The 25,530-nt window shown below is 41.4% G+C and overlaps 1 protein-coding gene across 1 annotated transcript; it reads left to right on the top strand.

Annotated features, from left to right (window-relative positions):
• The first annotated feature begins 10,763 nt into the window (after positions 1 to 10,763).
• On the top strand, positions 10,764 to 24,718 carry LOC115357390 (gastrula zinc finger protein XlCGF57.1-like). The gene is made up of 3 exons (XM_030048787.1): positions 10,764 to 10,953; positions 15,296 to 15,726; positions 24,101 to 24,718. The coding sequence occupies exons 1-3, from the start codon at positions 10,764 to 10,766 to the stop codon at positions 24,716 to 24,718; spliced, it is 1,239 nt and encodes a 412-aa protein (XP_029904647.1).
• Positions 24,719 to 25,530: the final 812 nt, after the last annotated feature.

Raw genomic sequence — 25,530 nt, 5'->3', positions numbered from 1 at the left:
GAAAAAAACCCTGGGGGCGTAAATCAAGTGAGACGACGACGGTGATCGCCACGTGAGGACGACAAACCGAGCGGAGACATCAACAAAACGAAAGATCGCACAAACTGCAGCGCATGTCGGCTGCTAGTGACGGGACGGTATGCTCATCTCAAATTCAGACGGCCAACTTCACTCTTGAGTTAATGTAAGCGTCGTGGGTGGAAAGTTGAGTGTGAATGAACAAGCAAACACTTGAGCTCTTCTCATAACTTTAGTGAGCAACACCAAGCAACAGGCGGCAGGACGGTACAGTCTCTCCTCCCTCTCGCCTTCTCTCTACCTGTCCACCTCTTCACCCGGAAGTTGTAACTACTCTGGACAACATTTAGCAATAAAACTGGTATAAGTGAACATACAACAAAATTAAATATACTCACAATGAGTGATACTGAATGAATTAGGCCATACCATCAAATTAGTAATTTAAATATGGCAATAGTAAACAAAACTTAAACACTTTGTCAGCTTGAATATATATATATTAATTAACTTCCTTGCCAAAATTAACTCTTGCATTAACACCGCTGTGCATCATGGGCTGGCCTGGGGAAGGGGCGCGGGTAAACTGGGAAGTCATCCAGTCAAATGTCTAAAAGAAGTCGCCGTGTACCGCCGAGTCGCACGTCCGCCTCTCAGGGTTAGCGGTTCCAGAACAGCTGATCACGACGAGCTCAGTCGACTCTGATCTGGTTGAACGTAACCGAGGTGCATTCACGGTGAGCCTAAACAGCCAGCATCAATGGAGCACAGATAAAGGAAACCAGAGAGTCATATGCCATGCCGCTTGAATTTTAAGTTTTAATGCAATCACATGTGCAATAAGAGCATAGGCTAGCCTGAGAGAGAGGTAACGCTGCAGCAGCCGCAAAAGAGCGAGAGTTGTTGAAAAATCAGGTCAAGTCGAGTTTAAATGATTTAACACAAGATTTGTTTCATCCTTCTCAGGTGAAATCCGACCGTCAAAAAAACAAACAGACAGACTTGGGAGCTCTCAGTAACGTCAGAACACAGTTGAAGCTCGGTAGATATTTGGATTCTGTTTGATTCGGCGTAACCGTGGCGGCGGTGCTTTACACACACACACACACACACACACACACACGTGTGTTTACACTCCCAGCTCTGCTTTTAGACGGAGCGGAGAAAACAGCAGCAAGTGAGGGATGATATGTCGACTATTTTGATACGCAAGAGGAGCAAGATTCAAGGTTCAAGATAGTGCAGCTCTCACAAAACTCAGACAATAATTAGACAATAGATAAAACAAGAGCACCAAAAACAGTAATCACATTCATACATTCAGATATACATAATGAAATAATTTCCTGCATAGTTTTCATCTCATGGAAGAAAAAAAAAAGTCCTAAAGTGCTTCATGCCTCTACATGCATTTTTAAGTGTTTGCTGCTTTGTGCTCTTGTGCTGTTGAAGTGCTCGTTGGCTCATGTTTGCCCTGCGACAGCGAGTTCACGTATCGTGCGGTCTCTGGAGGTGTGCTGCTCTTCAGGTCAGCGGCTGGAAACGTCTGCATTCTGACCCGAATGAGCAGTAATTCTGTTGTTTTGTATTTGAACAAACAATCGACTCAGACACACCACAAACACACAGGCAGCTGGATCAGCTCCGGGCCAGCAAACAAACAAAATAACAGCTGATACCAATCAAACTAGTGTAAAGCCCATTAGTGCACTTATTAGCCTGTTAGTGGCTTAATTTTTTTTAATTTATGCCACCCCCCCTATTGATCCCAGAATGCAATGCAATGTTTAGGTTATGACATAAAAGTGAAACAAGGCGATAAACAATATCGGTAAGAAAAAAAATGGATGACAACAAAGTATGACTGTGTAGAGTTTCGTTTATGTCTGAGCCACAAATTTTTCTAGCAATGGCGTCCTGCTAGAATATAACCAATTTAACTATTGTCATTACAAAGTGCAAATGATGGGTGAGCCGTTCCATTTGTGATTATTATAGCAGAATAAAATGTTTGATATCATGGTTCATTTTTCTGTCAAATGATGCATATGTCACGTACTGAATTTTGATATATATCGTCCCGTCACTATCAGCTACACAGTTGACAGACAAAATTATTGCACTAGCTGCTTTCGTTAAAGTTGCCACATTAATCTTACACATTCGTATAATGTGTAATAAACACCACTAAACAGAATAGATGTGCGGCCTCTACACGTTGTGTACGGCAAGGGCAGATTTGTTGGACTGCTTTGTGGCACAAAACAGGAAGAGGGCGCTGTTCTTCCACAACAAATGGAGCCAAGGCTTTCAGAGGTGGAGAAATGAGGGAAAGGCTAATGGAGAAAAAAATCACTGCCTTCCTTCATAACACACACACACAACAGCAAGAAGAGGAAAGTCCACACAGGAAGAGCCAGAGCTGAGATTCAAACTCAGGAGCTCGTCGCTGCGAGGCGACAGCACCGACCACTGAGACACTCAGAACGCCCTGAGATACGGCGGCCGCCTCGATACTCACTCAGTATTTCTACTGCAAATAAACACTTCAATCTTCCATGTGATGACTCCACTGGTGCCAACGACATAAAACAAAACCGCCTCTGTACGACTGCTCAACGTCGCAGGACCTCTCGACATCCGCGATGACAACAAGCTGCACAGGGACGTCACAGTATTTTCCTTCCAGGGTTTAACCTGTTACAGGCAAGACTCTTGCTCCTAATGTATATACTGTAAATGTTGTACATGCTCAAAAACTGTATTTCGAGGTGTATAAACTGTGAGGCTTAAAGTGACAGTGCTGTTTGCTCCTTCATATGAGTTTAACAGCTTCTCCATGTTTTACCTGTCAGCTCCTTACCTGTCCTGAATGACCGCATCACTGCGACTGTTCTTCTCCACATTAATGAAGAGGATCATGACCAGCAAACTAAATGATGTTGAGCAGTGACTCAAAGCTGAAAACATGTCTTGAAACTTGCACAACGACATGTTTGTTTGAGATTCCTTATCGCTGCAGCGTGGTGCAGGTGCATTTAGTTTGTGTCCAAGATCCAGGCTCCTGGTTCTAAAGGCTTGTCCTGAGTCTCTTCATTAATCCTGGCTGTGTTTTGGGCGTAACATGCAGTAAACCAATCAGAGCACCGTCTCCCGTCCCCTTTAACAGCCAGGTGTGTCACACCTTGGTGGGTTGCTGTTCTAATGGAGGATTTTCCAGGTAAGAAGGAAGGCTTCTCTGCAGAGGAGACGGATCTGCTCGTGCACCGAGTGAAAGCTCTCGAGCAGATCATCTACGGCGACAGCAGGACTCCATCTGAGCTCCCTGAGGTGAAGCAGCGTCCCTGTGTGTGGGACAAGCAGAGCGGACGCTCGCCGGCGCCCCCTATGTAGGCACGCACACAACTGACTTTGCTGTTTCCACAACATGGGCACTGGACGGGGAAATGACCACTGAGCCGCTTGGAAACTAGAAAAGACACTTGCGTCGTGCTCGGCGCCCCCTTGTGCCGGGTGTCAGAGAGGAGCCTGGGTGTGTAAACAGATTCAGCACCGAGGGCAGCTGGAGGAGAAGTGTGCCAGTGAAGAACCTGTTGTTGCCACGGGGAAGGAGCTGGCAGGTCAAATCTGGAGAATGTATTACACTCATATGGAGTAGCAAATACTACTGTATGGTTAAAAACCACAACTGTCACTTTAAGTCTTATTTGCATGGAACTAATATTGCCTGGAGACCTCTGGTGGTTTTTTAATAACTGCAGTAGTGGAGGCAGAGATGGGTTTAACAGATGAAGGTTTTGAATGCATTTTTTAAGAGCAAAACTGTAGTTTTGATTTCTGGAATCATAACTGGACAAAGTGTAAAATAATTTCAGCAAAGGTCTGCATGATCTTCAAAATACTCTTGTCTTCTCACCGGTCCATTTGTCACCCCTGCCATGTTGTGCAAAGGCTGCATTTAAACTCTTCATAGCCCATCAGTATGAGGCTGTCAGCACTGTTTGATATTCTGAAGATCAGATTTGAGCGCAGACATGCTGAAGTGTTTGGCAGGTGCAGCAAATGTTGCCGCTGCCTCATTAAATCTCAGCCACCAGGTACAAGAAGTCACTTCATCGCCAATGGGAGTCTGATTTGTAAAATGAAAAAATATAAGGGAAGCAAGGCTTTGCATGCATCTGCGACGTATAGATTTGAAGTTTCACATGAGAGAAATTGAGCTCCCTTCTCTGAAATATTTGAAAAGGATCAAGGGGCCTTATTAATGGAAATTTAATCTCAGACGTGTGAAAGTATAAATCCACATCAAAGTCATCACTGACAAACTTGAAGTGAAAAAGCCCTGTGTTCTACTAGTCTGTACATTACGATGGAAAGCCTGCACCAGCCTTCAAACAGAATGAATGTCTGAATGTCAGTAATATTTATGACAAGATCGAGCTGGAGATGAAATATGTTCATTTTTAAGACGAAGGCACCGGGAGAGTTGTACTGTATATTGAACAGCGATGTGCTGAGTGCAGAATGCTGCATGCTATGCATCACTTCTCAATTTGCAAAATTCATTTTGTTGGTGAGACGTTTCTATAAACGAGATAGCAGAAACATCCGGGACTGATGTCAAACTGCTGTGTGGATCTGTGGCTTAACGGAGTTCAGTCCATGATGCTACAGTTGCTCATTCAAAGAACATTTTTATGAACAAAAACACTTTTTGAAAGATTCAATTTGAATGATTCAAGTGATCACTTTTAGCCAAAATTTTATATCCATTAAATAAAGGTGCAATAATGAAAGACTATCATTGTCCTTGTGAAATGTCAAAAACAGAATTAAAATATTTATTCTTAAAAAAAAATGACTACAAAAAGTTGCACTTCTCAATATTATGTTGGATTAGCACAAAATTTGTAAATAATGAATGATTTTATTCAAAGTATTTCATACTGATTCAGCCAAAAGTCAGAGCAATTCATTCTAAATTTTTTGTGCAGGCTGATGTAGTTGAATTAGCAGAATTTATAAATGATGAGTCTGCAGATCGATGATATGGTGGCAATAACTCTCTGTGGATTCACTTTTGGCTGTTTTTGGCCAAAAACACAACATCAAACAAGAAAAAGCTTCCAGAAACACAATGTAAATCGCTAATCTTGGTTTTTAAAAAGTGTAAGTTGTTTTTTAGGGTGGATTTTTCCTTTAACACAATGGATTAAATATGCCAGGAAGAGTTTTACCTTGAAGAATGTCCAAGACCTTCCTAGTTTCTGACCAATGCAGGAAATTAAGTTCCCAGAGGATTTTCATTGACAAACATAACAGAGCAAACGTTTACGATGGTCATTCATTCAGACGCATTCATGCTCTGACAGTGAATGTTGAGAGTCAAATGTCCTCTGACATAACTTCAGGTTTTCTCTCAGAATAGCTCCTGAGAATGTGGCAGTGGCTGATCATCTGATGTCCAAAAACTAAAAGGTGGAAGGGCGAAGAGTTCACTAAACGTGATTTGAAGGAGGTCTTCAGATTTATGAAGACCAGATTTAAGCGAGAGGTGGCTTGGAGACAGTTTGAACCAGATTTGCATACTAGATTCACTTTTCCAACAGGCTTTTTATTAGATAACTTCATTTGGTGTCTGCTGTGTTTTTGGAAAGATTATTCAAAGCCTGGAAAATACCCAACCTACCCCCCTACCACAGTTTTGTCTGGAACAAACTCTGGAGACCACACAAAGACCCTGCTGGCAGATCAATATGCTGTTTTCATTCCTACTTGCATGTGTTGAAAAGAGACGACTAGAGAATGCTGTTCAGCTGTCATGTGGTAAAGGCTTCCTGGGAGCTCGGGGTTTGGTCATGGACCTCGGTTCCAATATTTCGATGCCACTAGAACTTCAGAGTGAAGCGCCAACGGCACTAAGACGGGAAGTTTAAAAAGCTTTAATACATGATTGTCCTTAATATTTAACATTGTGTAGCTGGGGTCTCTGTTGGGCTGTTTAAACTTTCACTCTCAGTGCCATTAGTGTTGGACTCAAAATAAAATTTTTAATATCCGTGTTCTCCAGTTCCTCCTTTGGGTTGCTGCCAAAGACGCTGATCTGTCCTGCTCTGAAAGCACCAATCTGCCTGTGAGTAATGAAGAAGTCAAATTGCCAACCTGCAGCTACTCTCTTCTGTTGATTTTTGTAATCATCCAGTGTTTCATCAAATAAAACTGCTAGATGAGACACAGAGACAATCATTACCTTCTCCGTCTCAGATTTCGTTAAAGGAATACTCCAACTTTTTGGGCAAAATACCCTTTTTCGGACTTACCCAGACTGAGACCAGATGTTGGACACCATTTTCACCTCTGTACATCCAGTGGTTTGGTTTTTATGGGTAGCAATTCATGTTAGCTTAGCATAAAGGCTTGAAGTTTATGGGAGTCGTTAGCCTGGCTTTGCCAAAGTGATATAAATAAACCTCACAGCAGGGCCAAAACCACCATTTCAACATTGGGGGGGGGGGGGCAGATATTGAATTTGCTATTGAATTGCTAATATATTCCAGCAATATTGGGGGGGGCATTTTTGGAGTGCCTGAACATTGGGGGGACTTGTCCCTCCCAATGTATATGGACGTTTGGTCCCTGCCTCACAGCAAGTCTGAAGCTGTCTGAATTACACAATGAATCATGCATATTAAAAATACATGTCTTGGAATTAAGACATTTTTTGGGGGGGGAGAAGTTAATTTGTGGTGGATCTTCCTCTACCTTCAGCGGTGTGTGGATCACTGCGATAGATGGAAGGATAAATGTGTTCAGCGGTTACAGCTCCACCATTTAACTTCTCCTCAAACCATTTTTGCTTTTAAAAATTCACATGTTGTTTTTCAAATCCACATGATCAACTGTTTAAATCAGACAGCTTCAGAGCTGCTGTAAGATTTATATTTTCACTCTGAGACAGTTAGGCTAATGACTCCCATAGACTTGAAGTCTTCATGCTAAGCTAACATGAAATGCTACCCACAGGAACTGAACCACTGGATGTACAGAGGTGGAAATGGTGTCCAACATCTGGTCTCAGTCTGGGGTAGTCAGAAAGAGTATTTTGCCCAAAATTTTGGATTGTTCCTTTAAGGAGCTCAATACTATCCAGCACAGCTTCTATTGGCTGAATTCAGCACCATCATGCAAAATTTCTGTTCAGGTTTTACTGAACCTGAAGCAGAAGCGTTGGATTCACTTAAGCAGTGGGGGGCCAAGAAGTGCCGTGTTGTGTGTTCAGCTCATTCAGAGTGCCTCTATTCCGTGCACCTCATCCATGCCCCTATATTGCAACACTTACGGTATAAAAAATAAAAAGACGTTTGGCTCATTCCCGTAAACTCAGACACACATTCCCCAAATCCATTGCCTCTATTCAGGTGTCTTTAAGATTAATGCTTTGGACTTGTCGTTTCAATGTATATCATGAATTAACGCGCAGTGAGGTCCGTGGCTGGGTAGTCAGGATCAGCCAGAGCTTAAATCGCATAGTACATGCATACAAAAATATATATTAAATAGAACTCAATATTAAAACCACTGCAAAGTCAATCAAGCTACCGTTGTCAAAAATGTAGTTATCGTCATCCGTGGATTATAGCGCGCACACAATTGCTGCCAATTAATTTTCTGAGACAAACATTCACCTGCATTTCTGCAGGATTTACAGCCCAGGAGCTCCTAAAGACAAGATCACAACAACAAATCAGCTGAATCTCAACAACACAGGACTTCCAGCTCCAGTGCAGTCTATAAAAGCAACAACAATACTACGGTTGTCCCGATCCGATCACGTGATCAGAAATCAGGGCCGATCACGTGACTACAGACTTGATCGGGACTCGGACGTTATGTCCCAATCAGGTATCAGATAAATAATATATATGCATATGTGTATTTATTGTTATTATTTTTAAGATAAGATATTCTTTTATTAGTTCCACAGTGGGGAAATTTCCAGTATTAGAGCAGCAAAGTGGATAGCAAAATATGAAGCATAATAAATAAACAGTAACAAGCAATATAAACATTATAAACAAGGAATATAGAACAATTTAAACAATTTAAACAACGGAATTACACAATAAAGTGAACAATAAGTGAACAATAAAGTGAACACTGTGGATTCAAGATTCAGTTACTGGGCTGCCTAAACCTGAGGAACAACCGGCTCCGACAGAGGTTCAGAGTTAGTGTGAAACCATGAGACTCAGGGCCCTATCTTGCGCCAGACTCCCTAAACCCGCTATTTGCGGATTTAGGATTTAGGAAGAGGCGTTCCCCCGTAAAAGTTGCTATCTTGTGCACCTCCCGCTATCCGCAAAACACCTGCGCTACCCGCTATATTATGCATAGGCGTGTTTTGGGCGTTACGCCATTTAAACCAATCAGTGTGCCAGGTGCCATTGCCTTTAAGGGCAGGCTGCGCTATCCTAAATCCTAAATCCTAAACCCGTGATGGAGAGAGGGAAGTAGATTTTCTCAGGGCTTCTACTGAGGCTAAAGGAAGTTGGCTTTATATACATATTATATATTATATTATAGGCGAGTTAATTCGGGAGGTGGAGCCACATGTGTCCAAGTGGACGTGTCACAAGGTTGTACTGATTGAGTAAAATCCCCGGGTCACACCACACACACACAAGAGGCAGAGGTGGAACTATGTGTAAACTAATTTATTGACATGGTCGATTGGGCAAATAAAATATTGAAAATAAAAATATAGCACAGCTGCTGGCTTATGATAAAACAATAAAACGTGCTGGCGTAAGTGTCCAATTAAAACAGTCTTTCCTCTAAACAGTCTATATGAGTAATATACTCAGTCCATTCCGGCGGCGTCCCGGTATCAGTCCGACCGTGTGCGTGGCGAGGCTCCGTCGGGGTGTGCATTGAAGCCGCCTGGGCGCGCTCTCATAACAGCCCAAACTTAGCGGATAGCGGGTGGTCAGGACCACCCGCTATCCGGGGGGTCGTCAGACAGCAGGGGGGTAGTTAAGGTGCTGAGCTGTCTGATACTGCAGGTAGGTGATATGTGTATATGTGATCTGTGTGATCTGATCTGTGTGTTTTGTTATTGAGAGTTCAGATCCGTGTGGCCTGGGGGAGAAGAAGGAAGAATGTGCATTATAGTGCAGTCAGTGCAGTCTAGGAGAGTGTGTGGTCTACGGTCTGCTGGGAGCACTGCTTGTTGTAGAGTCTGACGGCTGCAGGAAGGAAGGACCTGCGATAACGTTCCTTCACACACTTTGGGTGAAGCAGTCTGTTTTAATCACATTTACAGTATATGGGCTATTAGTGATTAAAAATAAATGAGAATAAAATAGTATTTATTAACTACCAACCTTTACAGGCCGGGTCTGTGTCTGTGACAGACGCCACTGAACAGCGCATGTGCGAAACACGGCAGCACGCAGCAGTTTGTTTTGAGGCTGAGGCGCGTGATATGCTGCTACTATGTCTGCTGTGTGGAAATATTTCAAAGAGAACGACGAGAACAATAGTTAGTTCTTTCATAATGTTTTATCAAGGCTCTCAAGTCTCACGCATTGGGCGGGAGACACACGCATTTCAACCCGCTCACACGCTACACCTTGTATTTTTCACGCTGAGAAATTACCAGGATAACGCCCACCAAAGTTGCGCCGCTATTTTTATTTTAGAACAGTTGTAGGGCCCTATAATTTCCGCGATCACGGAATCACAGACGGAATCGCAGAATTAGCCAAATAAAACGGAAACCGAGTCCAAAAGGCAAAGAAAATTTCCAGGCTACAGCAGCGCACTGACATAGATTGTGTAACACAGCGAAGAGTTGCCACTCCGCTGTATTTTCACTGGCTAACAGCAGCACACTGGATTAGCTTGTCTATTCAGAGAAGCGGTATCACTTCGACTTATTTTTCAATCTATGTTATCACATGCATACTACTGCTCATTCATTGGTAGCTGAATTGTTAGGTCTGTTTGATAAGTAATTTACATTGTTAAAACAAATAATAATTTAACATATTGTTACTGTAAAAAGTACTCTGTCAACCCTCAGGTGAAATAATTACTGATGCATCCTCTTGTCATTTTTGTTCAATCATTAATAACATAATTTTCACCTTTTATTGCTATAACAACATAATCATTAAATAAATAAATAAAGTGTTGTTTATTTGTTACCTCAATTAATTTAAGCTAATTTCTATTTCATTTGTGTGCATTCTAGTCATTAACATTTTAGTCATTAACATTAAAAACACACTCTTTTTTGGTAGTAAAATAACCCTAACCCATAGGTAAGCGTCGGTTTAAAAAAAAAAAAAAAAAAGTAAAGGGCAGTTGAGAAAATAAAAATAAAAACAAAATGGGAGTGCTTTTTGAAATGGATGATTTTTTTTTTATTTTGTATTTTTTTTTTTTTTTTAATTTTATAGCAGTTGCCCTCTGAGTGCATAACAGCCATGACTCCTAGTAAAGATTCAATGGTTTAAAAAAAAACCAAAACAAAACAAAAAAACTATAAAAAGACAGGACCAATTTTTGTTAGTTACCTTAGTAACCATTAGCAGCCAAAGTCACAGATTTAAAGAACAACATTCTCAGAATCAGAATCATCAGCCGAGGAAGAAAATAAACAAAGTCATTTCTGAGGCGAATATCTGAGTGGTTTCTGTTGGAGTCAAAGCAGTGAAACGTTGGATCTATAGTTTGTGAAGATGTCTGAACTCTGCGAGCTGAGATCGCAGGTGATGCAGCGACAAACTGCAGCCGCCGAGGAGACGCTGGCTCTGCTGGAGGAGACGCTGGCCGAGTACCAGCTGAAAAACTCTCGCCTGAAACTGAAGGTGGAGAGGCAGCAGAGGCTCCTGGACGCCATCTTGCTGCCGGAGGTGCGACTGCACAGAGGTTCGTAAGTTTTAAACGCCATTTTCACATCACCGACTCACCTGGACCCTGACAGGAGAGGCTAACCGCCAGTTAAGATTCAAATGAAAACACTGAGACAATCTGCAGCATCTGTGAGATAATGATGTCAATATCAGTGCATGATAATAATAACTAGTGATATCAATATTAATGCATGATAATAACAAATCTAAATGACCAACTTCACAGGCTAATATCATGTTAGCGGGTCTGTTCAGCCACAACTTTCAGATCATTTAAAAAACAAATCGTTTATTCTGAATGGAAATTATTCATCATCATATTTACTGATAGACAGCCGTTAATACAGCAATTTCCATATTTTTCCACACGACCCGGCGCCTCGTCTGTCTGTGCCGTAACCTGTTTATCGGTGCTGTCGCCTCCTGGAGAATCAAAAACCAAAAATTTTAAAACTGAAGTTAAAGTGGCTGCTGTGGATCACACAGGCCCCTGTACGATGCAGTACCAGGGTCACTGCAGGGGGAGCGGGGCAACATTCTGAAACAGAAAACTCTGAATTTTCTAGACAACTACTACTAGTACTACAAACAGTAGTAATAGTAATAGTGGTAGTACTACATTAGAAGATGTAGTAGTAGTAATAGTAGTAATAGTAGTGGTAATAGTATTAGCAGTAATAGTAGTAGTAGTAGTGGTAGTAGTTTTAGTAGTAATAGTAGTATATTATTAGTTGTAGTAGCGATAGTATATTAGTAGTAGTAGTTGTAGTAGTAGTAGTAGCAATAGTAGTAATAGTTAATAGTTAAAGGGGTTTTTTTAGGGAGTTGTTCCTCATCCGATGTGAGGGTCCAAGGACAGAGGATGTTGTATTTCCTGTAAAGTCCTTTGAGACTAATTTGTAATTTGTGATTCTGGGCTATATAAATAAAGAAAAATTGAATTGAATAGTAGTAGTATATTAATAGTTCAAGTTGTAGTAGTAGTAGTAGTAGCAATAGTAGTAGTAGTAGTAGTAGTAGCGGTAGTATATTAATAATTGTAGCTATGGTAGTAGTAGTATATTATTTATTACAGTTGTAGAAGTAGCAATGGTAGCAGTAGTACTAGTGGTAGTATATTAATTGTAGTTGTAGAAGTAGTAGTAGCAATAGTAGTAGTAGTAGTGGTAATATATTAATAATTGTAGTTGTAGTAGTAGTAGTAGTCACAACAGTAGTAGTAGTAGTAGTGGTGGTGGTATATTAATAACTGTACTTGTAGTAGTGTAGTAACAATAGGAGTAGTAGTAGTAGTAGAAGTAGCAATAGTTGTAAAGATCGTAGTAGCACTACAGAATTTTCTGAATTAAAGTTTTAAAAATCAGAGCCAAAAAAAAAAGTCCAAACTTCTTTGAACTTCTTCGTTTTTGCAAAGGCTCTGCATACTTATATCCATGTGATATTTCAGTTTTTCCTTTATAATAAATTTGCAAAACTGAATGCAGATTAATGAGAGAAAAAATTAATTTAAACGATTGTAGTATCAGGCTGCAACATAACACAAGTGAAAAAAGTGAAGGGGGTCTGACTACTTTCTAAAGGCACTATAGAGCCTAAGTCATCCCAAAGATCTTTGATAGAGATGTACTGAAAGGCCTAAAGATGAGTGTTTAGAAGCGGCAATCAATAAAATCATATAGTTTATTCTGAATTTTACAGGGAGGTGATGGAAGGAAGCCAGAACAGGGGTGATGTAGGACCTGCAGCTCGTTCTACTTAATAATCTGAACCAACTGTAAATTATTTAAAGCGGCTTGACTGAGGCTCGTGTTAAAAGGGAATTACAATAATGTAGACAGGACTAAATCAAAGTGTGAATCAGAAGTTCGAGGTATTTTTGCGATGTTTCTCATTTAAAGAAAACACTGGGCGAGCTTCGAGACATGAAGCGGGCTGTTCTCATTCAATATTCGTAGAAATTCCTACGAAAAGTATTGCACTATAATTCGTATATAACCCACGTAATTGTGAGCCAGGAAGTTGTGATCACGTGAGCGCTGCAGGCTGGTCTTTCTGTGAAAACAAAATAAATGGTGGACATTCCTTATTATTCTCAGTGGAAAGTGCAATATTTATTACGAAGATTTTTTCAGGTTTCTATTGTTGCTATGGCTGTTGCTATGAACGCTGCTACCACTATCGCTGATGTAGCTTCCGCTCGGAAGTATTTTCCTCACTATGGATTACAGTGCAGCAACAAAAAATGGAAAGCTCTTGACCTCTACTATCATACCGGATGGCAAACCAAGAGGGGGCGCCACTGACTAGTGTCAAAACATGGAAAAAACATGATTTCACTATCTTAAGAAAAAAAATTAAAATCTGACCAAACAGGCAAACTTTGATTAAGATTGCAAAATTAGTGATCACAACTTCATATAATAGACATAACATGTTAGAACTAGAAAACCTACGGCGCAGGACACCTCTGTGTGTTGCAACTCCGCACAAATTGTAGTTCTGGTATCCCTCTTTCGGGTTAGGGTATAAGTTTTGAAATTAGGTTTAGAAAACATACATACGGTAGTTTTTCAACAGCAAAACTATAACCTTAACATGTAGCCTATGTTTATATCACGAGTAAAGATATGTTATGAAAAATAAAAAAAATATATAAATCTTTAGTGCTATTTTGACGTGTTTCCACGGTTTTTCCACCCGCTCTGTTTCGCTGACTGAAAGGGTTGTGTTCAATGGCGTAACATATCAGCATATTATCAACTTTCATGCACTTTATTACACTTTATTGACTTTATTGATGAAAGTTGTCAAATCAGACACATCGCTGATAAACATTAGGATTATGGGTAATGTAGTGCTTCTCCGTGATATGACATCGCAAATAAAACGTGTTTTCTTAAAATAAAGTTGATATTATACGGGACTTGTGGACTCAGCAGAAGCACATGCCATCGTTACACAACCTCATAGCTCATGGTAAGTCTGCCTTGGTTGGTTACAACGTTATGACTAATAATCAGATCTTTTTTTCAGAATATCGATTAAATTTGCACTTCCGGGATCTATGAACCACCACCCACAGCGTGACGTTATTGAAGCCGAGAATCCGTGTACACCAGGACAGGTATCCTAATTGACTTTCAGTGGACACTGTTTGCCTGGTGACCACACGTAGGCCTAATTAAAACATGTTACGTGCGAGGAGCATGCAATGCGGTATTAAGAGGTCATGCTCATTTCACGGATTTCTGTGAGATCAGGTGGCAAGATCCACTGCCCTTCATCCAAAACCCCACGCCTCCCTCCCCAGATTTCCACGGTGACAGTGAGGACAATACTTCCGAGCGGAAGCTACATCAGCAATAGTGGTAGCAGCGTCCATAGCAACAACCATAGCAACGATAGAAACCTGAAAGAATCTTCGTAATAACTAACAAAGTAAACATCATATACATTAACTGAACGAAGATTTTGGAAATAAAATGCACATTTCCCGCTAGAAATGTTATCAAAACGCATTTGAATGCATAAACTATCTTAAAATATTGCATTTTCCACTGAGATTAAAAAGAATGTCCGCCATTTTTCTTAAGGCTCTCGCTTCGGGGCTCGCACATGTGCGCTGATCGCTCGTGCTGCTGGAAATTTGTAGGAATATGCACGAAAATTTGTGCATAACTTTTCGTATGATATCATACTAACCGTTTCATGAGACTACGTTGCATGAAGACATGAACTGGTCAATTTGATTCTCAGCGGCAGGTTTGATGTTAGAGTGAGGGAACTGGAATTAGCTGAGAATAAGAAAGAACCTATTTCTCACCTAATTACAAAACAAACAAACAAACAAACAAAGCAAGTGTTGATTGTCACCATATCTATTTTTGGCAGAGCTTACAAAAGCTTTAGTAGGGGTTATGCTGACATGAAGTGATGTGTGTGTGTGTGTGTGTGTGTTCCAGTAGTGTGTAAGGAGGAGGTTCCCCCTGAGCAGCAGGAGCAGACCCCCAGCCTGGATCCAGAGCCCCAAAACATAAAAGAGGAACAGGAGGAACTCTGGACCAGTCAGCAGGGAGAGCAGCCTCAGGATATCACCAAGCTGCCGTTCACTGCTGTCCCTGTGAAGAGTGAGGATGATGAAGAGGAAGCTCAGGGGAGCAGAGACGCCCGCCGCTCCACTGGACAGATGGAAGCAGAAGATGGTGGAGAGGAACGAGCCAGGAACGCAGAACCCTCCTCTGAGGCTGAGACTGAGGACAGTGATGACTGGGATGAGACCAGAGAAGCTCAGTCAGGTTCAAACCCACCGAGTGACGTCCCTCTCAGTCATGACAGACCTGATGTGGGAGAGAAACCAGCTTCCTGCTCCAAGACCAAGACCAGAGGAAAGAGTACATTCCCCTGCTCCCTCTGTGGTAAAGGGTTGGCACAGAAAGCAGACCTCAAGAGACACATGAGAATCCACACTGGAGAGAAACCGTTCCCCTGCTCACTCTGTGGTACAGCGTTTGCACACAAAGGAAACCTCAAGACACACATGAGAATCCACACTGGAGAGAAACCGTTCCCCTGCTCACTCTGTGGTACAGCGTTTACACAGAAAGGAGACCTCAAGAGACACATGATAATCCACACTGGAGAGAAACCGTTCATCTGCTCCGTCTGTGGGAGAGGTTTTACACATAAAGGAAACCTTAACAAACACATGGTAATCCACGTTGGGGAGAAACCATTTGTCTGCTCCCTCTGTGGTAAACGGTATACTGAGAAAGGAAGCCTCATCAAACACATGAGAAACCACGCTGGAAAGAACATGTAGAGACGCAGTCCTGTGTGTGTGTGTGTGTTTGTGTGTGGGAGAAGCTTCATCGAGCATCATACAGATGATGTAAGCAAACACAAGTGTGTGTCAGTGAGAGCAGCAGCAGGAGTTGCTTCAGAGTCAGTGCTGATGTTAGAGATGCAGCACATCCCAACACATTTTGTTCCATATCTTATGTTAATACAGAGAGAATTAGAGTTCCAGCAAAGTGTTTACTGTAATGAATGCCTGTTTACTGAATAAACTGTTTGACGTGCAAATGCAGACAGAGTGTGTTTGGCTGCTTTTCCTGTGTTTCTGTGGTCTCCTATGCAGCAGCAGCCAAAGTTGACTCCTGGCCTCGGCCTCGGCCCCTCAGATTGCGAGCCGGGCCCTCTGGTCCAACATCAGTGTCTGACCTCACAAATGCAAATTCCCACAGACACACTCCAACATCTGGTAGAAAGCCTCCCAGAAGAGTGGAAGCTGTGCTGCTGCAAAGGGACCAACTCCATATTAAAGGACCCATGCTGTCCACTTTTCCAGGGTTTTATTTGAAGTTTCCCACTCCTGGAAAAAATATACTTTTACAAATTTAAAAATTCTTCTCCTTTGATCTGACAGCACAAAAAACTTTTCAGCAGACTAGATGTCTGCTGTGTTTACAAAAAAAAAAAAAAAAGCTCAAAAAAAGGGAAATTGAGCAAGTAACGACCACAAACCTGTAACCACCCTGTATACCTGCAGGTTATGGAGTCAGGAATCTGCCCTCACTAACCTAGCTTAGCCCTAGGCTCGCCGATCAAATGGGCGTGGCGTATCTACATATTCATATCTGTGGGTGGCTCTATGCCAGCTTCTTCATGTCCAGTTGTAATGAGGTGAGCTTGAGCCTTTGCGCACCAGAGGTACATTTCCACATCTTCAGAACTTCGTTTATGCATGTGTTATTGAAAAACATATGTATCAGTAAAAAGGACAGAGTAGCATCGCATGTTTAAGTTACTGAAATTCTCTAATTTATTTGGTGACCCAAAATAAATTCTCCTGAAAATCAAATCACACCTTGGCAGTTTTGAGTTTTGGAGCTGGTCTGGATGCTAGACACTGCGGTGCTTTAAGTCAGACGGCGGATTCACTCTGGTAAATTTGTAGCCCCACTCTGCGCCTCTATTCCGTGCACCTCATCCATGTCCCTATATTGCAACACTTATATAAATAAATACACTTATAAAATAAATAAAAAGACGTTTGGCTCATTCCCCTTAACTCAGACACACATGCCCCAAATCCATCACCTCGATTGAGATGTCTTTAAAATTAATGCTTTAGACTTGTCATTTCAATCATGAATTAATGCGCAGTGAGGTCCGTGGCTGGGTAGGCAGGATCAGCCAGAGCTTAAATCGCATAGTGGGCGAGACTGGGGTAAGATGAGCTATTTTTCATATTTAGGATCACTACATCAAGGCAATCATAGTTTTGTCGCTAACTAATATATCTGCATATATTTCAGGATGTTGTGCATCTCTTCAAACAAACAGAATGAGTGTAAACATAACTGTTTCCATAATATAGCATGTCCAAAAAAAGTGGTCTCATGGCACAACTTACTCTGTGTATGGGGTAAGTTGAGCATAGGAGCGGGGTAAGTTGAGCCATAGGCTACAGCCAAAATACACTTATTAAGTGTATGGGGCTCCGGCTCAACTTACCCCTGGCCAAATGGCTCAACTTACCCCAGAGCTACCATTTTAACTTTTTTGGTCCCCACAGCTAAAATGGTGCACTTTTATGCTAGGTTTATGACCTCATGTTGTAGCTCATAGATACCACAACTGATGTATAAAACAAATTTAAAATGATCTATTTTGGTCTTAACACAATTCTCATTTAACTGATGATAGACTAAATTCACTTTCAAGAGTAAAAAAATGTTTTTTTTGGAAATAAATGTCTAACCACTTTGCCCATGTGGTTCTTACCTTCACAGACTCCATGAAATGATGCCTTCCTCCTAAATATTTGGTCACATGATCAATGTTTTTTACCGTTTCCTAGCAACAGGGGGTGGCTCAACTTACCCTTTGGCTCAATTTACCCCAGTCTCCCCTACATGCATACAAAAATATACAGTACAGGCCAAAAGTTTGGACACACCTTCTCATTCAATGCGTTTTCTTTATTTTCATGACTATTTACATTGTAGATTCTCACTGAAGGCATCAAAACTATGAATGAACACATGTGGAGTTATGTACTTAACAAAAAAAGGTGAAATAACTGAAAACATGTTTTATATTCTAGTTTCTTCAAAATAGCCACCCTTTGCTCTGATTACTGCTTTGCACACTCTTGGCATTCTCTCGATGAGCTTCAAGAGGTAGTCACCTGAAATGGTTTTCACTTCACAGGTGTGCCTTATCAGGGTTAATTAGTGGAATTTCTTGCTTTATCAATGGGGTTGGGACCATCAGTTGTGTTGTGCTATTGGACAACTGTTAAAATTCATATTATGGCAAGAACCAATCAGCTATCTAAAGAAAAACAAGTGGCCATCATTACTTTAAGAAATGAAGGTCAGTCAGTCCGGAAAATTGCAAAAACTTTAAATGTGTCCCCAAGTGGAGTCGCAAAAACCATCAAGCGCTACAACGAAACTGGCACACATGAGGACCGACCCAGGAAAGGAAGACCAAGAGTCACCTCTGCTTCTGAGGACAAGTTCATCCGAGTCACCAGCCTCAGAAATCACAAGTTAACAGCAGCTCAGATCAGAGACCAGATAAATGCCACACAGAGTTCTAGCAGCAGACCCATCTCTAGAACAACTGTTAAGAGGAGACTGCGCGAATCAGGCCTTCATGGTCAAATAGCTGCTAGGAAACCACTGCTAAGGAGAGGCAACAAGCAGAAGAGATTTGTTTGGGCCAAGAAACACAAGGAATGGACATTAGACCAGTGGAAATCTGTGCTTTGGTCTGATGAGTCCAAATTTGAGATCTCTGGTTCCAACCGCCGTGTCTTTGTGAGACGCAGAAAAGGTGAACGGATGGATTCCACATGCCTGGTTCCCACTGTGAAGCATGGAGGAGGAGGTGTGATGGTGTGGGGGTGTTTTGCTGGTGACACTGTTGGGGATTTATTCAAAATTGAAGGCACACTGAACCAGCATGGCTACCACAGCATCCTGCAGCGACATGCCATCCCATCCGGTTTGCGTTTAGTTAGACGATCATTTATTTTTCAACAGGACAATGACCCCAAACACACCTCCAGGCTGTGTAAGGGCTATTTGACCAAGAAGGAGAGTGATGGAGTGCTGCAGCAGATGACCTGGCCTCCACAGTCACCGGACCTAAACCCAATCGAGATGGTTTGGGGTGAGCTGGACCGCAGAGTGAAGGCAAAGGGGCCAACAAGTGCTAAACACCTCTGGGAACTCCTTCAAGACTGTTGGAAAACCATTTCAGGTGACTACCTCTTGAAGCTCATCGAGAGAATGCCAAGAGTGTGCAAAGCAGTAATCAGAGCAAAGGGTGGCTATTTTGAAGAAACTAGAATATAAAACATGTTTTCAGTTATTTCACCTTTTTTGTTAAGTACATAACTCCACGTGTTCATTCATAGTTTTGATTCCTTCAGTTAGAATCTACAATGTAAATAGTCATGAAAATAAAGAAAACGCATTGAATGAGAAGGTGTGTCCAAACTTTTGGCCTGTACTGTATATTATGTAGAACTCAATATTAAACCACTGCAAAGTCAATCAAGCTGCCGCTGTCAAAAATGTAGTTATTGACATCGGTGGATTATAGCGCGCACACAATTACTGCCAATTAATTACCTGAGACAAACATTCACCTGCATTTCTGCAGGATTTAGGGTTAAGGTAGGCTTTGATAAGTAATTTACATTGTTAAAACAAATAATAATTTAATGTATTGTTACTGTAAAAAGTACTCTGTCAACCCTCAGGTGAAATAATTACTGATGCATCCTCTTGTCATTTTTGTTCAATCATTACTAACATAATTTTCACCCTCTATTGCTATAACAATGTAATCATTAAATAAATAAATAAAGTGTTGTTTATTTGTTACCTCAATTAATTTAAGGTAATTTCTATTTCATTTGTGCGCATTCTAGTCATTAACATTTTAGTCATTAACATTAAACCCCACCCCCCACCCCCACCATAATCTCACTCTGAACTCAGTTCAAAACTTGAGAGCCCTGGTTTTATAGAAGTATTGGATCGGGATTCGGTATCAGCAGATACTCAAAATCAAATGACTCGGACTCGGGGGCAAAAAAACATGATCAGGACATCCCTAAACAATACATTATAAACACCGCCCGCTCGGATCAGCGGCGTTAAAGTGTCAATTTTGAGACATCAGCGTAACAAGCACAAAAACAAAGTGAGAGCGGCAGCGTCGGGCCTGACGGCCTCTCGTCGTCAGCGCTCAGCGTGGTCGAGTCACGACAGGAAGGGGGCGCCATTCGGTCATTTTACGGCTGCAGAGTCACATCACATAGAAAAGATCTCAATCACGTTCAGCCTCTCCTCCCTGGAAACCAGCAGCTCATGTTGGGATCTGTGGAAACTGCAGGATCCCTGCTTGAATTTCAAAATAAAGTTAATTAAGGATTCTAAAAAAAAAAAAAAAAAAAAAAAAAAAAAAGTGACACTGGAGGCGAGCAGAATTCTGTATCTGGTCTTCTCATCTCATTGTGATCAACATAAAACATGAGAAAAAAAATGGGAGTGCTTTTTGGATTGTATTCTATCTTATTGTTTACTTTATCTTAATTTGTATTTATTTATTCTTATTTGACTTTATATTTTTATCTTTCTTTCTTTATCCTAATTTTTTGTTGTTTGTCGCATTTGTATATTCTTATTTAAGTTTTTACACTCGGGTGCTTTCTGAGTGCATAACAGCCACTACACATAGGTAAGACTCGGTTTAAAAAAAAAAAAAAAAAAGTAAAGGGCAGTTGAGAAAATAAAAATAAAAACAAAATGGGAGTGCTTTTTGAAATGGATGATTTTTTTTTTTTATTTTGCATTTTTTTTTTTTTTTTTAATTTTATAGCAGTTGCCCTCTGAGTGCATAACAGCCATGACTCCTAGTTAAGATTCAATGGTTTAAAAAAAAAAAAAAAAACTATAATAACTTTGGTTCCAACCAAGATTCACAGAAGCTTCACAAATATAGGGTTACCATCAAAAGACAGGACCAATTTTGTTAGTTACTATAGTAACCATTAGCAGCCAAAGTCACAGATTTAAAGAACAACATTCTCAGAATCAGAATCATCAGCCGAGGAAGAAAATAAACAAAAACTCATTTCTGAGGCGAATATCTGAGTCATTTCTGTTGGAGTCAAAGCAGCGAAAACGTTGGATCTATAGTTTGTGAAGATGTCTGAACTCTGTGAGCTGAGATCGCAGGTGATGCGGCGACAAACTGCAGCCGCCGAGGAGACGCTGGCTCTGCTGGAGGAGACGCTGGCCGAGTACCAGCTGCAAAACTCTCACCTGAGACTGAAGGTGGAGAGGCAGCAGAGGCTCCTGGACACAATCTTGCTGCCGGAGGTGCGACTGCACAGAGGTTCGTAAGTTTTAAACGCCATTTTCACATCACCGACTTACCTGGACCCTGACAGGAGAGGCTAACCACCAGTTAAGATTCAAAAGAAAACACTGAGACAATCTGCAGCATCTGTGAGATAATGATATCAATATCAATGCATGATAATAATAACTAGTGATATCAATATTAATGCATGATAATAACAAATCTAAATGACCAACTTCACAGGCTAATATCATGTTAGCGGGTCTGTTCAGCCACAACTTTCAGATCATTTAAAAAACAAATCGTTTATTCTGAATGCAAATGATTCATCATCATATTTACTGATAGACAGCCGTTAATAGAGCAATTTCCATATTTTTCCACACGACCCGCCGCCTCGTCTGTCTGTGCCGTAACCCGTTTATCGGTGCTGTCGCCTCCTGGAGAATCAAAAACCAAAAATTTTAAAAATGAAGTTAAAGTGGCTGCTGTGGATCACACAGGCCCCTGTACGACGCAGTACCAGGGTCACTGCAGGGGGAGCGGGGCGACATTCTGAAACAAAAAACTCTGAATTTTCTAGACAACTACTACTAGTACTACTAACAGTAGTAATAGTAATAGTGGTAGTACTACATTAGAAGATGTAGTAGTAGTAATAGTAGTGGTAATAGTATTAGCAGTAATAGTAGCAGTAGTGGTAGTAGTTTAAGTAGTAATAGTAATGTATTAATAGTTGTAGTAGTGCTAGTATATTAGTAGTAGTAGTTGTAGTAGTAGTAGTAGTAGCAATAGTAGTGATAGTTAAAGGTTTTTTTTTTAGGGAGTTGTTCCTCATCCGATGTGAGGGTCCAAGGACAGAGGATGTTGTATTTCCTGTAAAGCCCTTTGAGACTAATTTGTAATTTGTGATTCTGGGCTATATAAATAAAGAACAATTGAATTGAATAGTAGTAGTATATTAATAGTTCAAGTTGTAGTAGTAGTAGTAGTAGTAGTAGTAGTAGCGGTAGTATATTAATAATTGTAGCAATGGTAGTAGTAGTCATATATTATTTGTTACAGTTGTAGTAGTAGCAATAGTAGCAGTAGTACTAGTGGTAGTATATTAATTGTAGTTGTAGCAATAGTAGTAGCAATATATTGTAATGGTAATATATTAATAATTGTAGTTGTAGTAGTAGTCACCACAGTAGTAGAAGTCACCACAGTAGTAGTAGTAGTGGTGGTGGTATATTAATAACTGTACTTGTAGTAGTGTAGTAACAATAGGAGTAGTAGTAGTTGTAGTAACAGAAGTAGCAATAATTTAATAATTTAAACGATTGTAGTATCAGGCTGCAACATAACACAAGTGAAAAAAGTGAAGGGGGTCTGACTACTTTCTAAAGGCACTATAGAGCCTAAGTCATCCCAAAGATCTTTGATAGAGATGTACTGAAAGGCCTAAAGATGAGTGTTTAGAAGCGGCAATCAATAAAATCATATAGTTTATTCTGAATTTTACAGGGAGGTGATGGAAGGAAGCCAGAACAGGGGTGATGTGGGACCTGCAGCTTGTTCTAGTTAATAATCTGAACCAACTGTAAATTATTTAAAGCGGCTTGACTGAGGCTCGTGTGAAGAGGGAATTACATTAATGTAGACAGGATTAAATCAAAGTGTGAATCAGAAGTTCGAGGTATTTTTGCGATGTTTCTCATTTAAAGAAAACACTGGGCGAGCTTCGAGACATGAAGCAGGCTGTTCTCATTCAATATTCGTAGAAATTCCTACGAAAAGTATTGCACTATAATTCGTATATAACCCACGTAATTGTGAGCCAGGAAGTTGTGATCACGTGACCTATGCGCTGCAGGCTGGTCTTTCTGTGAAAACAAAATAAATGGCGGACATTCCTTATTATTCTCAGTGGAAAGTGCAATATTTTAAGATAGTTTATGCATTCAAATGCGTTTTGATAACATTTCTAGCGGGAAATGTGCATTTTATTTCCAAAATCTTCGTTCAGTTAATGTATATGATGTTTACTTTGTTAGTTATTACAAAGATTCTTTCAGGTTTCTATCGTTGCTATGGTTGTTGCTATGGACGCTGCTATCACTGTCGCTGATGTAGCTTCCGCTCAGAAGTAGTGTTGATTGTCACCATATCTGTTTTTGGCAGAGCTTACAAAAGCTTTAGTAGGGGTTATGCTGACATGAAGTGATGCTGACAGGCTCGGGTCAGCTTCCAACCATAATTGTGTGTGTGTGTGTGTGTGTGTGTGTGTGTATGTTCCAGTAGTGTGTAAGGAGGAGGTTCCCCCTGAGCAGCGGGAGCGGACCCCCAGTCTGGAGCCAGAGCCCCAAAACATAAAAGAGGAAGAGGAGGAACTCTGGACCAGTCAGCAGGGAGAGCAGCCTCAGGATATCACCAAGCTGCCGTTCACTGCTGTCCCTGTGAAGAGTGAGGATGATGAAGAGGAAGCTCAGGGGAGCAGAGACGCCCGCTGCTCCACTGGACAGATGGAAGCAGAAGATGGTGGAGAGGAACGAGCCAGGAATGCAGAACCCTCCTCCGACGCTGAGACTGAGGACAGTGATGACTGGGATGAGACCAGAGAAGCTCAGTCAGGTTCAAACCCACCGAGTGATGTCCCTCTCAGTCATGACAGACCTGATGTGGGAGAGAAACCAGCTTCCTGCTCCAAGACCAAGACCAGAGGAAAGAGTACATTCCCCTGCTCCCTCTGTGGTACAGCGTTTGCACAGAAAAGAACCCTCAAGAGACACATGAGTATCCACACTGGAGAGAAACCGTTCCCCTGCTCACTCTGTGGTACAGCGTTTGCCAGGAAAGGAAACCTCAAGACACACATGAGAATCCACACTGGAGAGAAACCGTTCCCCTGCTCACTCTGTGGTACAGCGTTTGCCAGGAAAGAAACCTTCAAGATACACATGAGAATCCACACTCGAGAGAAACCGTTCCCCTGCTCACTCTGTGATACAGCGTTTACACAGAGAGGAACCCTCAAGCAACACATGAGAATCCACACTGGAGAGAAACCGTTCAACTGCTCCCTCTGTGGTAAAGGGTTTGCACAGAAAGCAGACCTCAAGAGACACATGAGAATCCACACTGGAGAGAAACCGTTCCCCTGCTCACTCTGTGGTACAGCGTTTACACAGAAACCACACCTCCAATCACACATGAGAATCCACACTGGAGAGAAACCGTTCATCTGCTCCGTCTGTGGGAGAGGTTTTACACGTAAAGGAAACCTCAGCAACCACATAGTAATCCACGCTGGGGAGAAACCATTTGTCTGCTCCCTCTGTGGTAAACGGTATACTGAGAAAGGAAGCCTCAACAAACACATGAGAAACCACACTGGAAAGAACCTGTAGAGACGCAGTCCTGTGTGTGTGTGTGTGTGTGTGTGGGAGAAGCTTCATCGAGCATCATACAGATGATGTAAGCAAACACAAGTGTGTGCCAGTGAGAGCAGCAGCAGGAGTTGCTTCAGAGTCAATACTGATGTTAGAGATGCAGCACATCCCAACACATTTTGTTCCATATCTTATGTTAATACAGAGAGAATTAGAGTCCCAGCAAAGTGTTTACTGTAATGAATGCCTGTTTACTGAATAAACTGTTTGACGTGCAAATGCAGACAGAGTGTGTTTGGCTGCTTTTCCTGTGTTTCTGTGGTCTCCTATGCAGCAGCAGCCAAAGTTGACTCCTGGCCTCGGCCTCGGCCCCTCAGATTGCGAGCCGGGCCCTCTGGTCCAACATCAGTGTCTGACCTCACAAATGCAAATTCCCACAGACACACTCCAACATCTGGTAGAAAGCCTCCCAGAAGAGTGGAAGCTGTGCTGCTGCAAAGGGACCAACTCCATATTAAAGGCCCCATGCTGTCCACTTTTCCAGGGTTTTATTTGAAGTTTCCCACTCCTGGAAAAGATATACTTTTACAAATTTAAAAATTCTTCTCCTTTGATCTGACAGCACAAAAAACTTGTGTAGATGTCTGCTGTGTTTACAAAAAAAAAAAAAAAAAAGCTCAAAAAAAGGGAAATTGAGCAAGTAACGACCACAAACCTGTAACCACCCTGTATACCTGCAGGTTATGGAGTCAGGAATCTGCCCTCACTAACCTAGCTTAGCCCTAGGCTCGCCGATCAAATGGGCGTGGCGTATCTACATATTCATATCT

Source organism: Myripristis murdjan, chromosome 4, assembly GCF_902150065.1.
Source record: "Myripristis murdjan chromosome 4, fMyrMur1.1, whole genome shotgun sequence".
In the NCBI taxonomy this organism is placed as follows: Eukaryota; Metazoa; Chordata; class Actinopteri; order Holocentriformes; family Holocentridae; genus Myripristis; species Myripristis murdjan.
This window is presented reverse-complemented; position numbering and strand designations above follow the sequence as displayed.